The sequence below is a fragment of the Podarcis gaigeae genome (assembly GCF_964106915.1).
Source record: "Podarcis gaigeae genome assembly, chromosome: 4".
Taxonomy (NCBI): Eukaryota; Metazoa; Chordata; class Lepidosauria; order Squamata; family Lacertidae; genus Podarcis; species Podarcis gaigeae.
This window is the reverse complement of record NC_139677.1, coordinates 29943592-29959365: the sequence shown is the minus strand read 5'-3', so window position 1 is coordinate 29959365 and position 15774 is coordinate 29943592. Positions and strand designations below refer to the sequence as shown.

The 15774-nt window shown below is 44.7% G+C and overlaps 1 protein-coding gene and 1 long non-coding RNA gene across 3 annotated transcripts in view; one reads left to right on the top strand and one right to left on the bottom strand.

Annotated features, from left to right (window-relative positions):
- Nucleotides 1-15774, top strand: part of SH3RF3 (SH3 domain containing ring finger 3) — a 208090-nt gene that overhangs the window by 128821 nt on the left and 63495 nt on the right. For both annotated transcript variants that reach the window (XM_083735501.1, XM_083735500.1), the window contains exon 3: nt 7807-7902. In XM_083735501.1, the coding sequence (XP_083591627.1) occupies nt 7807-7902 (96 nt within the window). The remainder of the gene's footprint in view (nt 1-7806; nt 7903-15774) is intronic.
- On the bottom strand, nt 628-14205 carry LOC310843141. Its single transcript, XR_014563525.1, has 3 exons — nt 13561-14205; nt 10768-10867; nt 628-1334 (listed from the first exon to the last, which is right to left on the bottom strand). It is a non-coding gene; the product is annotated as an uncharacterized lncRNA (long non-coding RNA).

Below are 15774 nucleotides of genomic sequence, written 5' to 3'. Positions count from 1 at the left end.
ATGAAACTGAAAATGGATTGGTCATAAGAGTGGCTGTTGCATTAGCCCTTACTGTCCATAGGGAAAAGCCTAGAAAACATTGTTATGGAAACAACTGACACCATCTTAGTTACTGTATGTAAGAACAGCAAGTTAGAGGTGTGTCAGGCAGGGCTTTTTCTCAACTAGAACTCAGTTCCGGCACCTCTCAGGTGGGTTCTGGCACCTCTCTAAGAGAATGAAGGGGCATTCATTGTGTGTTCCGGCACCTGTTTTTCTAGAAAAATGGCGCTGCTGTTAGGAATTGTATGGGACTAGATGAATGGATTAATGTTCACCTAGCTCTTTACCGCTATATGATACAGCTGAAGTTTGGGGTTGGGTGAACAGAGACTTCATGAGAGGAAAGCAGAGAGAAATTAACATTTTCCCAGGATATGGTTAAACACTGATATAATCATATGATGATGCATTCATAGGATTCATCAAAGGTCTGTGAATATCACTCTGAGCGAAGGAACCTTAGCACTTTTAATCCTAATCCCTCTGTGCTCCAACTATTTAGAGGGGTTGGCAGCTCTCTAAATAATAACCAATCACTTATGCATATTGTTGCTTCTCTATGGTAGCCATAATGGAAATGTCAAATTTTCATAAACACGTTCCTGCATTTTACTTTCCTGGAGTAACTTTTTGACATTAGTTGACGAACGACTTGCTGCTGTTTCCACCGGGGCGTTACAGCTGTCCTACTCCTTTGTGTATATGTGGTGTCATTTTCAAATACAAGGTTTTCCCCTCCAAGTAAGCATTTATAAGGGCTTCCTCATCCATCTTCGATCGTGTTGCCATCCTCCTTTACCAGTTGCTGCTTTGTTTTGCCTCGGGGACTTTGATTGCTTCTCCACAGCATTTCTTTTATTATTATTCCTACAGCTTCTTTCCTACTATGCAGCCTGTCACCCTAGTAACTGTGTTTTTGTCTCCTGTCTTCTCTGACAGCCGGATAATCTATTTCTCATCTCGGGACTTCACTCTGTCTTTATTTCATCAGGCTTTTCTATGCTAATTGTAGCTGTCACCTTGCTGATGAAGCTCTTCCTGTTTAGATGGATTTCAGATTCCACACACTGCTGAAGTCAGTTAGCTCAGCTCCTGCGTGAATGCCACAAGCTCTGTGTTGTTACTGATATGGTTCTGTCAGTCAGAGGAATTTTAGGCTTCACGTTTTCATTTTGATGTGGCTGGGAAAGAGAGGGGGCCTTATATGCATCCTGGAGACCCTGGGCTGGATTTCAATCTCATTTCCATTAATGACTCTGCAGTGAAGTCTGTAGGGTTGCATGTGTCAAACCCTGCATAAATAAGAACAGTATGAGGAGTGTTTGGCCTTCTGTTAAATCACAATCTGATTCACTTAAAGCGTTATGTGGGATATTTAGAAGTGACTACATTAATGAATGCATTCCAGGGTCCAGTCTTTCAAATTCACTAGCGAAACATATTACTATAAAATAATGTGGTGTGTCGTTGTAACTATTTCTTTTACAGTAGGATTCAGGTCAGCCCTTCCAATCCAGAAACTCAGAAGCCGCTCCAGATTTTCTTTCCCATCCCCATTTGCCATGTTTCTATGTTGTCCCCCACAACATAGAAAAGCTACAAAGCAAAGCTACAGGGAACCAGGCAGAGGGCCTTCTTGGTAGTGGCACCCGCCCTGTGGAACATCCTCCCATCAGATGTCAAAGAGATAAACAACTACCTGACATTTAGAAGACATCTGAAGGCAGCCCTGTTCAGGGAAACTTTTAATGTGTGACATTTTAATGTATTTGTAATCTTTGTTGGAAGCCACCCAGAGTGGCTGGGGAGACCCAGCCAGATGGGCGGGGTACAAATAAAAAAATATTATAATATTATTATTATTCTTCCAGTAATTAAGCAAATAGCAATCTTTGAATTAAAAAATGCTTCCTAGCTCTCATTATCAGCTTTTGTTTTCATAAATCCTGCTCCTTCAGATCACCTCTGAGCATGTGTAGAGTCTCCTTCCTCATTCCCCCCCCCCAAAAAAAAGGATCGAGGAAGAGATGGCCTGGGCCATGATAGCAGGCAATTACTCGATTAAAGAGCAGGAGCTTGTATTCTTCTATGGCATAGCTGGTTTGTCTGTATAGCAGCAATTGGGGAACTATTGTAAAAACAAGCATAAGCACCATGCAAAGTGCACCTCTCACCTGACTCTCCATATGTTGTCTGACCATCCGTAGCTGTTGACTCTGCTGCCTAGGGCTGTCAGATTCCTTTCCTATACATTGATTCCCATAAAGAGATATTTCCCAGGCCTTTCTGAGCTTTTAAGGTAAAGGTAAAAGGACCCCTGACCATTAGGTGCAGTCCTGAACAACACTGGGGTTGTGGCGCTCATCTCGCTTTATTGGATGAGGGAGCCGGCGTACAGCTTCCGGGTCATGGGACCAGCATGACTAAGCCACTTCTGGCGAACCAGCAGCGCATGGAAACGCTGTTTACCTTCCCGCCAGAGTGGTACCTATTTATCTATTTGCACTTTGGCTTGCTTCCGAACTGCTAGGTTGGCAGGAGCAGGGACCGAGCAATGGGAGCTCACCCCGTTGTAGGGATTCAAACCGCCGACCTTCTGATTGGCAAGCCCTAGGCTCTGTGGTTTAACCCACAGTGCCACCCACGTTTCTGAGCTTTTAGCTGGTAACAAATGGCATGGCCAGGCATGCACTCCTAACACTGATTTCTCATTCACAGTTCAGAGCATTACTCAACAATTAAAGTTAGAACTAACTCACTTAATATAATATATAGAAGGCCTGTTGTGCAAGTGATCAATTTTAGAGCTGGGAGAAAGGGGAGTGAATGACCATGCGTAGTATTCAACTATTATTATGCTGAATGCCACCCTGAATCCCCACTTTATCAAGCTAGAATTATTTTTCTATTAGTAATAACTGTGCACAATGAGAATACCAGCATTATATCCTTAGCAATCAATCCTGAAAAGAGTGTTTTCTTTTTGTATGGCTATAAATGGGCACAAGCATTTATTACCAGCTGGCAAATATTGACAATAGTGACAGCAGAACACTGCATGCTGTGATGCCATTCTGCCGTCATTCAAATTTTTCCATTAATCATTTTGGTTGTGCTTTCTCAATAAAATGACCTTAATTCATGCCATGCCATGTGGTATATCTGGGTTTGAGACATAATTTCATGTATTCCCCCCGCCCCCACCCAACGAAGAGATGATCCCACCTTTTCTTTTGTAAATCAATCTTGATTGAAATTATGGATCTTCGGCATAGCTTCTGGCAGTAGTTATAAAATGGAATTGCTCATCTTAACAATACCTTTGGGAGGAGATTGTCAGAGAGTGACTAATTCTGAAGCCTTTTGGCTACAATAAACAGAAAAAAGAACATAAAGTGTCACTGCAAAACAATGGAAGGTGCGTTTGAAATAACAAGTTTCCCATCTTTTGCTGTATGGAAATCAATAATATGCTGTGTGGGTTAGCAAGTAGTGAAGAAAAGATGCACTTCATTAGGTCTGTAGACTAAACACAGGTAAACATGTGGATTTTCCTGAAGTGGATGGAAGGGGTCTTTGGGTGGTTTGTATCTCGCACTCACTCCACTAGGCAGACCACATGCAAATAGGGACTCTCTCTTTCTCCCCCAGTGTTCCCAACCCTTTGTTGTTTTGTTTCTTTAGTTGGGAACCTGACGGATTCTCCAGCCTTGTGCTTTTCCTTCAAGACATCTCTTTTGTTCACCAATTAGCAGGGTTCGGGGAGGAGGCAATTTTGTGTTTCTTTGGAGCCTTCCCCATCTAGGACTCAAGGGAGCCTAACAGACTTGCCCGCATTGGTTCCTCGCTGTTGCATGGGAATGGAAGCCACCCACTGAGGGACAGCTCCCAAGGGTTCCCTTCTCTCTGGAACTGGCAAAAATATGTGCTTTCAGTCTTCCTCTGTAACTTCCCTAGTAGCCTGTCCAAACTCTCTATCCTGCCACTCACATTGCCCAAATCCCATGCCAATTATATCTCACCACAGGTTCACCCTGTTACATCAAGGTCTGTCATGCAGCTTGCCAGATCCCCAGTGCCCTTCTCTCTTCTTACTTGGCAACAGTAATTCCCTTGTCTCTCTCTCCCTCTCTGTATAACTACTATATAACTAGAAGAAGAAGAAGAATTTGGATTTGATATCCCACTTTATCACAACCCGAAGGAGTCTCAAAGCGGCTAACATTCTCCTTTCCCTTCCTCCCCCACAACAAACACTCTGTGAGGTGAGTGGGGCTGAGATACTTCAGAGAAGTGTGACTAGCCCAAGGTCACCCAGCAGCTGCATGTGGAGGAGCGGGGAGGCGAACCCGGTTCACCAGATTACGAGTCCACCGCTCTTAACCACTACACCACACTGGCTCTACTGGGTATACTAAAATAGCTATTGGTCCAAGCTACCCTCTGCCTGCACAGTACTGATATTTCCTTCTACTGGCCATGCATCCTTGTTAGATGTCCATATTTTGTGGTCATTTGTTGTTTTCATGCAAACTTTCATGTGTCGCCTGATTGCAATTCTGTCTCATATCAGTGTAACTCTTCCTCTGACATGCCATGACTCTGAGCTGAAGATATTATAAGGTACATTGATTGGATACACGTCTACACTTCGTTGTGTGTATACGTGACCAACGACGCATGTTAACAAATAGACATATTCTTCATGAATTTGTCTAATCTTTTTTAAAAGTAAAAATGAACATAAAGAGCCAGTCTGGACGGACAGAAATCAACCCATGGCTTGAGATAAACTCTGGGAACCTGTGGAAACTGATCACAGTCAGGGATGGGATGAGTGTGTGCTGTAATTCCACAACAAACACAAAATGTGGTATTGGGCAAGCGTTCTGGCTTCCCGAGAATCTTCGTCTTTCTTCGTTATTTTGACTTTTCTAGCACTTGGAACAGCTATAAATATGTGCTTGAAATTTTGTGGGCAACCCCTGCTGTGATCTCAGAAGCTAGACAGAAGGCTGAGAAAGATTCCCAGTGGTTAGGGTGGTACTGTCCTACGTTCACTGCTCCATGAGTAGCAGAACCAGAACAGATTGTGCCAAATCATCACATTTGCAAAATAAGGGGATGTTGCAAAGTTAAAGGGTGGGGGTCAGGATTGTGCTGAATTTTCTAGGAAGGAGTTTGGTAAAAACCTGTGCTTTTCTTTGGAATGCTCCACAGTATCAAATATGGATGACAGATGCAGATTTTTAGTTTCTGTGAGTGTGAATTGCACATAGCTTGGAGACCCATAAATCAATAATTTGCATGTTACTTTATTAGTGGGGAAGTACAGAGACAAATGTTCTCACATCTGCTGTTTGCACATATAATGTGACATTCAAATCTGCTCTCAGTCAGAAAAGGACATGGAGTGATCCATAGAATTTCTCAATGTGATGCTCAAATCAATCTTACAACCCTGGCAACAGCTGTGCTTTTCTCCAGTGAGTGTCAGTGAGTGTCATCCCACTGACTTCTCTCCAGGCATATATGCAAATTCCACAGCTGCAGTGGAAGTAGGATTTGGGCAGGTACAGCTTAGTCGGTGGCCTTTGAAGGGGTGGGAGGGAAATAAACCAGGAAATGTGTCTACCTTTTTCAATATATTCAGTCATCGGAGTACAGTCTTCTGAAAGACTGCATGAACTAAACAAATGTAACAAGTGGAAAGAGATTTTGCGTCTACACTTTGAACCAATATATTCTTATAGATTTCAGTTTTTTATTTCCTGAGCTGCAGGCTGCTTACACATCATGTGTTTAAAGCACATGACTTTCGCCCAAGGAATCCTGGGATCCAGTATGTTAAGGGTGATGGAAATCATAGCTTTGTGAGGGCTGAACTACAGTTCCCAGGATTCTGGTGGGCGGGGAGCTATGTTATTGAAATGTGTGGAATGTGTGCAGCCACAAATTCATTTTTATCTTGGGAAACAAGTAATAACAGGGATATTTAGATATAGATTATTTATATAATGTAATTCTTTTACACTTTCAAGTAGTTGGAAAGTCTTTGTTCATACTAGAAAGATAGATATAGACTTTATTTGCGTAGCCGACAGGCCATAGCATCAAAGGACAAACACCAACAAAAATACATTACGAATATAGTTACCATAAAATCTTATGACCTTTGTTCATACTAGAAACTGTAGTATTGGTGCAGGATCAAGTTACAGTGCTCTTGCTTCATGTATAACCTGGCATATGGTTCCTTTCATAGATGCCAACTCTATGGGGCCCTGGTCCCTTCGGGGGGGGGCAATAATTTCTGCAAGTTTGTACTTTCCTCCCTCCTTCCATCCCTTTTCTGCAATGGCTCCCCGTTTGTGGAATGCTCTCCCCAGGGAGGTTCGCCCAGTGCCTTCATTATACAGTGGTACCTCGGGTTACATACGCTTCAGGTTACAGACTCCACTAACCCAGAAATATTACCTCGGGTTAAGAACTTTGCTTCAGGATGAGAACAGAAATCGTGCTCCGGCGGCGCAGCAGGAGACCCCATTAGCTAAACTGGTGCTTCAGGTTAAGAACAGTTTCAGGTTAAGAACAGACCTCCAGAACGAATTAAGTACTTAACCCGAGGTACTATTGTACATCTTTAGGTGCCAGCCAAAAGCATTCCTCTTCTCCCAAGCCTTTGGCTAATTAAACAATATATGGCCTTTTAAACTGTGGTGTTTGTTTGTTTGTTTGTTTGTTTGTTTGTTTGTTTGTTTGTTACTATGTTATGCATTTTTGTGTGTTTTTATATTGTAAAGTGTCCCATGATCCTCAAATGAAGGGCAGTAAATGAATGAATGAATGAATGAATGAATGAATGAATGAATGTCTGGAGAGTCACAGCTTCCCCACCACTACATTAACCGCTTGGTTGGTGTACATGGTGATCCATTCTTTTTCTATCAAGTGAGACACATCACCAACATTCAATAAAATAAAAGGCAAGGAGGGAGAACCTATGACCCTCCAGTTGCAGTTGGACCACACCCTCCCATTATCCTTGGCTAATGGCCATACAGGCTGATGTTCATGGTGTTTGGTAATTTGATTGATTGATTGATTGATTGATTGATTGATTGAATTTATATACCCCCCTATACCTGGAGGTATCTCTATCCCTGCTAGAAAACTCTACAAACACATTGTTACAAACCTCTTTGAGCGGTATATAAATTGTTTTAAATAAACAAACACGTTAAGGTGACTATTATTGTATATCTTACAGAAATTCCTGTTCCTATTTTACAGTGGCTAAATACAGTGGTACCTCGGGTTACATACGCTTCAGGTTACAGACTCCGCTAACCCAGAAATATTACCTCGGGTTAAGAACTTTGCTTCAGGGTGAGAACAGAAATCGTGCTCCGGCGGCGCAGCGGCAGCAGGAGGCCCCATTAGCTAAAGTGGTGCTTCAGGTTAAGAACAGTTTCAGGTTAAGAACGGACCTCCAGAACGAATTAAGTACTTAACCCGAGGTACCACTGTAATGCTAATAATTGGTCTATGGTCTTCCCATTGCATTAACAGCTGGAAAAGTAGGTTGAAAAGTAGAACTAACCATGACTTTCCTTTATGGAAGACTTGGTTGCTACTTAGACAGCTTGCTTCTGTTTTGCTTTGTGGGTGATTTTTAGGGCACATTCTCCCCCCCCCTAAGAAACAAAGTGTGAAAACCTGCCTATTTGTATATTATGTTGTGATCTCTGTCATTTCTTTTAGGATGAAATTTTGACTGTCATCAGGAGAGTAGATGATAATTGGGCGGAAGGAATGCTGGGAGATAAGATTGGAATATTTCCTATCCTCTATGTAGAGGTAAGATCAGATTGTCATGGGGTTGATTACTGAGAAACAAAGCTGTTTACTGTAATATTGGCGTTTCTAAAAGAAAAAAAAGTGAAATGCAAAGCCCTTAGGGTGTGTGTGTGTGTTTTTTTTGGGGGGGGGACAAAGCATTGAATTAGAATGAAGCTCTGATATCGATCCTTTGCTGAAAAAAGAAAATATTGCTCAGTGTAACTGAAATCCATGCAGCCAGTATGCTCATGAAAATTGTCAGAGGCTTTTCTGTTTATAGTATTTATAGCTTAATCTCAGTTGATACATGTGGGAAATGGGAGACTACAATCACAGCAAAAACTTGTATCTGAAGAAGTGTGCATGCACATGAAAGCTCATACCAAGAACTGACTTAGTTGGTCTTTAAGGTGCTACTGGAAGGATTTTTTTTTGTTTTGACTATGGCAGACCAACACGGCTACCTATCTGTAACCAGCAAAAACTTGGTTTGATTTGCAGCCACTGTAGAATGGAAATGCATGTTGCCCCCAAATTAACCCATTGCCTTCCATTTGCACGAGTCTCTCACATACTGTTAAATCATCTCCCGAACCAACTGTTGGCTTCTGTGCAATACTGGAATTCTTGCTAGCCAAGCTAGTCCTCTAATTTTATGGGTTATTAGAAATGCTGTTGCCTAGGAACTGTTTGCTTACATAGCAGGAACACAAGTGGAAGGCATGGCCCAGTTGAAGTTTCTCAATGGTGCAGGAGCCTGTGGCAACCCATTGTCACACTACTGGGGCTTCTACTTGGCTTGGTAATGTATGCAACTAGTGATGACATGGTTTGGCCAAGTTATGTGTTTGATTCCCAGAAGGATGCATTGACAAATTGTAAGGAATATTGACAAATTAGGCTTCTAAATGGGGGTTTCATATTATAATATGATATTGCAAACAAGTCGTTGGCAACCATTTTCTTTAACTTACCAGATATTTCTTTTTTTTCTGAACGGTAATTCCATATTAAGAGAGGGTAGGAATGCCAACACATCATATGGATGCTACAAAAAAACACACAAACATCCTTCATGCATCCATATTACGTATTATCATTCTCATAAAATAACTGGAGATGTTATCTATAGTATATATTACAATGAAATAATTGAACTGCAGTTTTGGTATGGGAACTACCAACACAATTCATCCAAACCCTGTTGTTCTGGCTTGCAGACATTACTGCTGTAGCATGCAGTCCTGACCATATGGATTGGGTGCTTCATGTGGCCAAGACCACACAGGCATGGAGCCCAAATGAGCATCTGGTGGGTGTGGCTTCAGTCAAGTAAACCCTACAGGGACTTGGATGGATGACCTCTGAGGCTCCTTGCAGCTCTCTGCCTTTACTCTTCAACCCTTCACTGTAGGCTTGCAACAGTGCGGAATTATAGCTTAATGGTATTTCAGTGAGGAATGTTTAATACCTCGCATCTTTCAGTTTTCTGTGGTGGTTCCCACCCACCCCCCGAAACAAAGGATGCAAGTTAATGTTCAAGGAAGTTCATTTTGTAAAATATTCAGTGTAAAACCGGTGGTATGGACTGCTTGTTTGTACAGCTTGCCTGGAGGAAGTGTGCATGAGCGCACACGTCTGAGCAAAGCATCGGTAGGGAGCGTGTGGGCCTCTAGATGTAATCATTCTTGACCCTTGGCCTGGCTGGGGCTGACGGGAGCTGAAGCTGCAACATAGCTCAGTCAGTAGATTAGGTAAAGGGAACCCTGACCATTAGGTCCAGTCGTGACCGACTCTGGGGTTGCGGCGCTCATCTCGCTTTATTGGCCGAGGGAGTCAGCGTACAGCTTCCAGGTCATGTGGCCAGCATGACTAAGCCACTTCTGGCGAACCAGAGCAGCGCACGGAAATGCTGTTTACCTTCCCACCGGAGCGGTACCTATTTATCTACTTGCACTTTGACGTGCTTTCAAACTGCTAGGTTGGCAGGAGCAGTGACCGAGCAGCGGGAGCTCACCCCGTCACAGGGATTCGAACTGCCGACGTTCTGATTGGCAAGTCCTAAACTCTGTGGTTTAACCCACAGCGCCACCCCGTCCCTAGTCAGTAGATTATGAGACTCTTAATCTTAGGTCCATGGGTTCAAGCCCCATGTTGAGTGAAAGATTACTGCATTGCAGGAGATTGGACTAGTCAACCCTTGGAATCCCTTCCAACTCTACAATTCTATGAAAAAGCACATCTCAGTACAAAAGGATTCTATGACCACTCTGTTATGGGCCTGTTTCTGACTTTAACCACTACTACCATTTCTGATTTATGCTGGTTGTACCAAAATGAGGGTCATGTCCATAATGGGCCAATCCCTCAGAAATACGTCTTTTCCAGTGTCACAGACCTCTCCAAAAAGCCAGGAAGGAGAGAAAAAAGTAGTTTACCAGCTGTATGATTATTAACTGCAGGAGTAGCCAATCTTAAGTAAAGCACTGTGAAAATAAATTCCTCAACTGACAAGAGGTATAATTTTAAAATAAGGATTTAGTAACTGCTGTTGAAACATCAACTGCTTATGGAAGCTTAATGGCTGGTGATGTTCCCTTCTCCTGATGTTAGATGCAGGCAGATTATCTGATTAAATGATACACAGTAGGATTCCCTTAGCTGCTGCGTTTATTATTCATTCAGTGCACCAGGACTAAACTTATTACTAGTGTAAAACAATCTTGAGAGGAATTTGCAGTCAAAAACATTCTGGGAACTGAAGGCATAAGGTCTGCTTACCCATTTTAACTCATTTTGACACTGACTAATGCAATCATGATCATAAGGCCTCCGTCTTTAGTGGTACTTTTAGCATTTTGAAGCAAGATGTGTACAACTCACATCTGGGACATAGAGAGATTTTTTTCAGGGCACATTTTTCTCCAGACGCTTAACATCAGCCCTCCTGTACTGTCAGCCTCTCTTTCCTGAAGAGATGTCACTTTCTTATAGAATCAGAGTTGGAAGGGACCATAAGGATCATCTAGTCCAACCCCCTGCAATGCGGGAAACTTTTACCCAATTGTGGGACTTGAACCCACAACCCTGAGATTTAAGAGTATTTGTTGTTGTTGTTGTTTAGTCATTTAGTTGTGTCCGACTCTTCGTAACCCCATGGACCAGAGCATGCCAGACACTCCTGTCTTCCACTGCCTCCTGCAGTTTGGTCAAACTCATACTGCTGGCTTCGAGAACACTGTCCAACCATCTCGTCCTCTGTCATCCCCTTCTCCTTGTGCCCTCCATCTTTCCCAACATCAGGGTCTTTTCCGGGGAGTCTTCTCTTCTCATGAGGTGGCCAGTGGAGCCTCAGCTTCACAATCTGTCCTTCCAATGAGCACTCAGGGCTGATTTCCTTAAGAATGGATAGGTTTGAACTTCTTCAAGTCCATGGGACTCTCAAGAGTCTCCTCCAGCACCATAATTCAAAAGCATCAATTCTTCAGCGATCAGCCTTCTTTATGGTCCATCTCTCACCGTACCAACTGAGCTATCCACAGGGTTGTAGGGCAGACAAGTGTGAATTGGGGGGACACAGATCTAAGACAACAAAGCACCCTCAACAGGAGCAGTAGGAGCCGCTGGGCGGGGGCACAGAGTCCCCCTCCCAATAATCCCACTGCAGGCAGCAGCAAGATCCGGGCTGCATAGGAGCATCAGACTGCCTGTGCCTTTGCCACCACCCACTCCCACAATGCCCTGGTTAGTGCAATGCCATCTCACTGTGCCAGCTGCTCCTGGTTCTTAATCTGCATGCTGTGATCTCATGAGGGGAGCCACAGGGACAGGACAGTCCATAGACAACCTGGATTGATGTTTGCTCTGATTGAGCATTAAAGAGTAGTTTTTGGGCGGGGCAAAAAGGAGCCCCAAACCACTCAGACACAGAGCCTTTAAGCACGGGTCTGTGCCTGGAAAAAGCAGGGCAAAGGGTATGTCTATATAAGCCCTCATTCTTCCTCTTCGTTGCCTTCCTCATTGTTCTCCAGGAGTCAGAGAGCAGCTTTGTGAAGCAGGGAGACTTTCCCACACATGGAGGCTCTGCACTTTTATTTTTAGTTTCTGAACTGTGCAGGGAACACCTGCAAGTACAAGAGGTTCCTTGCCACACATTTGCTCTCTAACCCCCGTTTATGTGGTAATAACCAATTTGTCCTGTGTCCTAACACCTACTGAAAGCTTTGAATGCCATGCAATGAGGAGGGAGAAGGGGAAAAAGGAGTATCTTAGATTCCCTACTTCTCTGCGTCACTAATATCTATAACCTAATATTTTAAATGTCCCCAACATTTAAAATACAGTGGTACCTCGGGTTACATATTCTTCAGGTTACAGACTCCGCCAACCCAGAAATAGTTGTTGTTGTTGTTTAGTCATTTAGTCGTGTCTGACTCTTTGTGACCCCATGGACCAGAGCATGCCAGGCACTCCTGTCTTCCACTGCCTCCCGCAGTTTGGTCAAACTCATGTTTGTAGCTTCGAGAACACTATCCAACCATCTCGTCCTCTGTCGTTCCCTTCTCCTTCTCCAGTGTGCGTGTTGGGAAATAGTACCTCGGGTTAAGAACTTTGCTTCAGGATGAGAACAGAAATCGTGCTCCATGACGTGGTGGCAGCGGGAGGCCCCATTAGCTAAAGTGGTGCTTCAGGTTAAGAACAGTTTCAGGTTAAGAAGGGACCTCCGAAACGAATTAAGTATTTAACCCGAGGTAAAGGTAAAGTAAAGGTAAAGGTACCCCTGCCCGTACGGGCCAGTCTTGACAGACTCTGGGGTTGTGCGCCCATCTCACTTAAGAGGCCAGGGGCCAGCGCTGTCCGAAGACACTTCCGGGTCACGTGGCCAGCGTGACATCGCTGCTCTGGCGAGCCAGAGCCGCACACGGAAACGCCGTTTACCTTCCCGCTGGTAAGCGGTCCCTATTTATCTACTTGCACCCGGAGGTGCTTTCGAACTGCTAGGTTGGCAGGCGCTGGGACCGAGCAGCGAGAGCGCACCCCGCCGCAGGGATTCGAACCGCCGACCTTTCAATCGGCAAGTCCTAGGTGCTGAGGCTTTAACCCACAGCGCCACCTGCGTCCCGATAACCCGAGGTACCACTGTATTAATGTTGCATCTCTCCAACAGGTGAGGTATAGCTGAACTCTTCTGGACTTTGTAACAAGGTAGAACAAGAAGAAATATGGGGCATTAATGTAGGGGTGCAGAACCTGTGACCCTCAGCCTAAGATCCAAAAGCAATCCTTTGTAAGGGCTTCCTAGACATGAGTAGTCAGGCATCCTTTGGAAGGATGACGGCCAATGTGTTTGCATTTGAAGAGGTACTCTGGGAAGAATGATCTCACTGAAACTAAGCTTTGAATCTGTTTTCATGCAGATTAGCTCCTAAGTAGGCAGAGTGCCAAACCCAAAGTTTGCAAAGGGACAAGAATATTTATCCAATTACCTGTGGGAAGAAACAACATTTTGTCACACCTGACATTCAATAGGGCTGCAAGGGAATGGGACTTCAGTCGACAAGTATATACAAGACTGCCAATTCTCCATTAGTCAATTTCAAATCCTCCCTCTACCCACCTGCCTTGCAATGTGGTGTGTTGTTACATTAATCCCATCATCTAAATCGGTGCAGGTACCGCTCACCACAGTGATTTACAGAGCTAGGATTCCCAATTGGCAAGTCGCTTCTGCTTTTCCATCTTCTTCAGTGTGTGCTTGTATTATGATTTGTTCTGTCATGGCTGGCATTAATTAATGGGCAGTAACTCATCACACATCGGAAAGCAACAGTTGGCTTCCACATTTTCCCTATGCTGGCAGCAGAATGAATGAAAGTCACTCCTGCTTTCCCCCACCACTGCTGCTGCTGCTGCTTCTCCTTCCATTTTGCTCCATTGTGATCACAACCACCATGCAACTGAGGAAATGCAGACTCAGAGTTAAAATTCCTAGATTGTCCACTGCCAGCACACCAGGAAGAAGACAACCAAATGTGGATAAATAGGTTATATAGTTATTAAATTTAACAACTTGAGGATATGCAAAACAAATTAGTCAGATTCACCCAATGTAACCAAATCAGATAAAGTCTGGGCAGGTGTTCATTAATAGATGGGAGGGGTTAATTTCTACCCCCATCACCTGGGCAAGTTAACAACCACACATTGTGCAAAGTTTCCTAAGATTCCTCCCTCCCTGCTGCGTGGACCTTGGGTGTAAGATCCCAAGAGGCACACTGTGGCCCCGTTGGCCAGTGTTCACCCCAATGTGTCTGTCAGGCCAAAGGGTGAGCAGGTGGTGAGCAGGTCCCAGCAACTACAGGCCATGCCTGACAACAATGATTAGGGGACACCCATGGCCCTCAGGTAAAAGCTTCCCATTCTTTCTGAAATCTTCCCACCTTCCCAGACTACATTCCAACTAGCCAAATTAGAGTAACACCACTCCAGCAAACATTGCCCAACAGTGTGGAGTAGACAAAAAAGAGAAGACCTGGAGCCAATTAGGGTCTCCCCCTCAACCCCTGGAAACAGACAACTAGCCTGTAGGCCCACACTACTAAACGGTGGGTGCTGAATAAAGAAGAGAGAAGCATGTGGGGCAGAAAAAGCTTAAATGGCCTGTAACCACCTCTTCCCATTGGGTAAAGCCATTTCCTACCTTGCGAAGGAGAGGGGGTTGCGGGCGGAACCCCCCCCCCCACGTGACTCACGCGGGAGCTGCCATCGCTCCCGCGTGATTAGGGAATTCCCGGGCGGGCGGCAACCCGGCCCGCCAATCAGCGGGCCGGGGAGGCGTGGCTAGGCCTATTTAAGGCCGGGCCCGCCCGGGGACCGCCCTCTTTGCTCCCACTCACCTGCGAGGTTTCCCATCCCTCCCTCCCTTTAGGTTTAGCTAGCTATGACCTTGCTATGGACTTCGGTTGGTCGCCGCATGGGGCCTGGTAGGAATTTTTCCAAGTTGGCGCAGTTTGAGCCTTTTGGTTTTTTCGCCTACCTCGTAGCAACTCGTCACAACTTTTCGGTATTTGGCGGTTAGGCATTGGCAGGGGTCTATTGTTATGCAAATGGAGTAAGGGGGAGGAGCGCCATCACCTCCCAAAATGAATGGGTAGTCCGGTAGAGGACTCCGGGGGGCGTTGCCTTGTCCGAAACCTGGAGAGGTAAGGGCCTCCGGCACGCCCCAGAGCGGTGACACCCGTGGGATCCTAGTTGGCGTACTTCAACAGGACTCCCACGGCTTGTGGACAACCCTTCCCGGTCCACATGCCGGGTAGTCGATAGGAGCCAATGCCTAAGGCCAATACCTTCCTATTCTGCAATCAATAAAGTTGTGGCCTTTTATGCCCATTAAACTTAAATTCTGCGTTCAGTGTCTTCATTTCACATGGGGGGGGGGTTCTCGCCACGCAAAATCACTCTCAGGTTCATAATGTTTTTCCTTAGGGAGATATCCTCTCCGCTCTTCTTCCCAGGGAGGAGATGTGTGGCAAATTGGCCTCCCACTAAATGGGGCAAATGGCATTCTGACTGCTGTAGAGCTTGGCACCCACAACTGAAATTCTGACAGAATAACTCTATAAATAAAAAAGTAGAATGTGTATCATCGGGCTCCGTTAGGGAGCCTTTAACAGAACTAGATTGTCTTCCTTGTCAGCAACTCACAGCCGAGGAAGAGACAGGATGTGGTTTGATGTGGAGTTATGAGGTGAAGGGATTAAAACGTCTACACAAGGATTCCAGCCCTACCGTGACTCCAAACTGTCAAATTTGGAATTAAATGTGTCTTTTTAATACTCTGCATTCAGAGCATGTAGCATTCCTGATAACAGTTATGAACATGGAAGATTC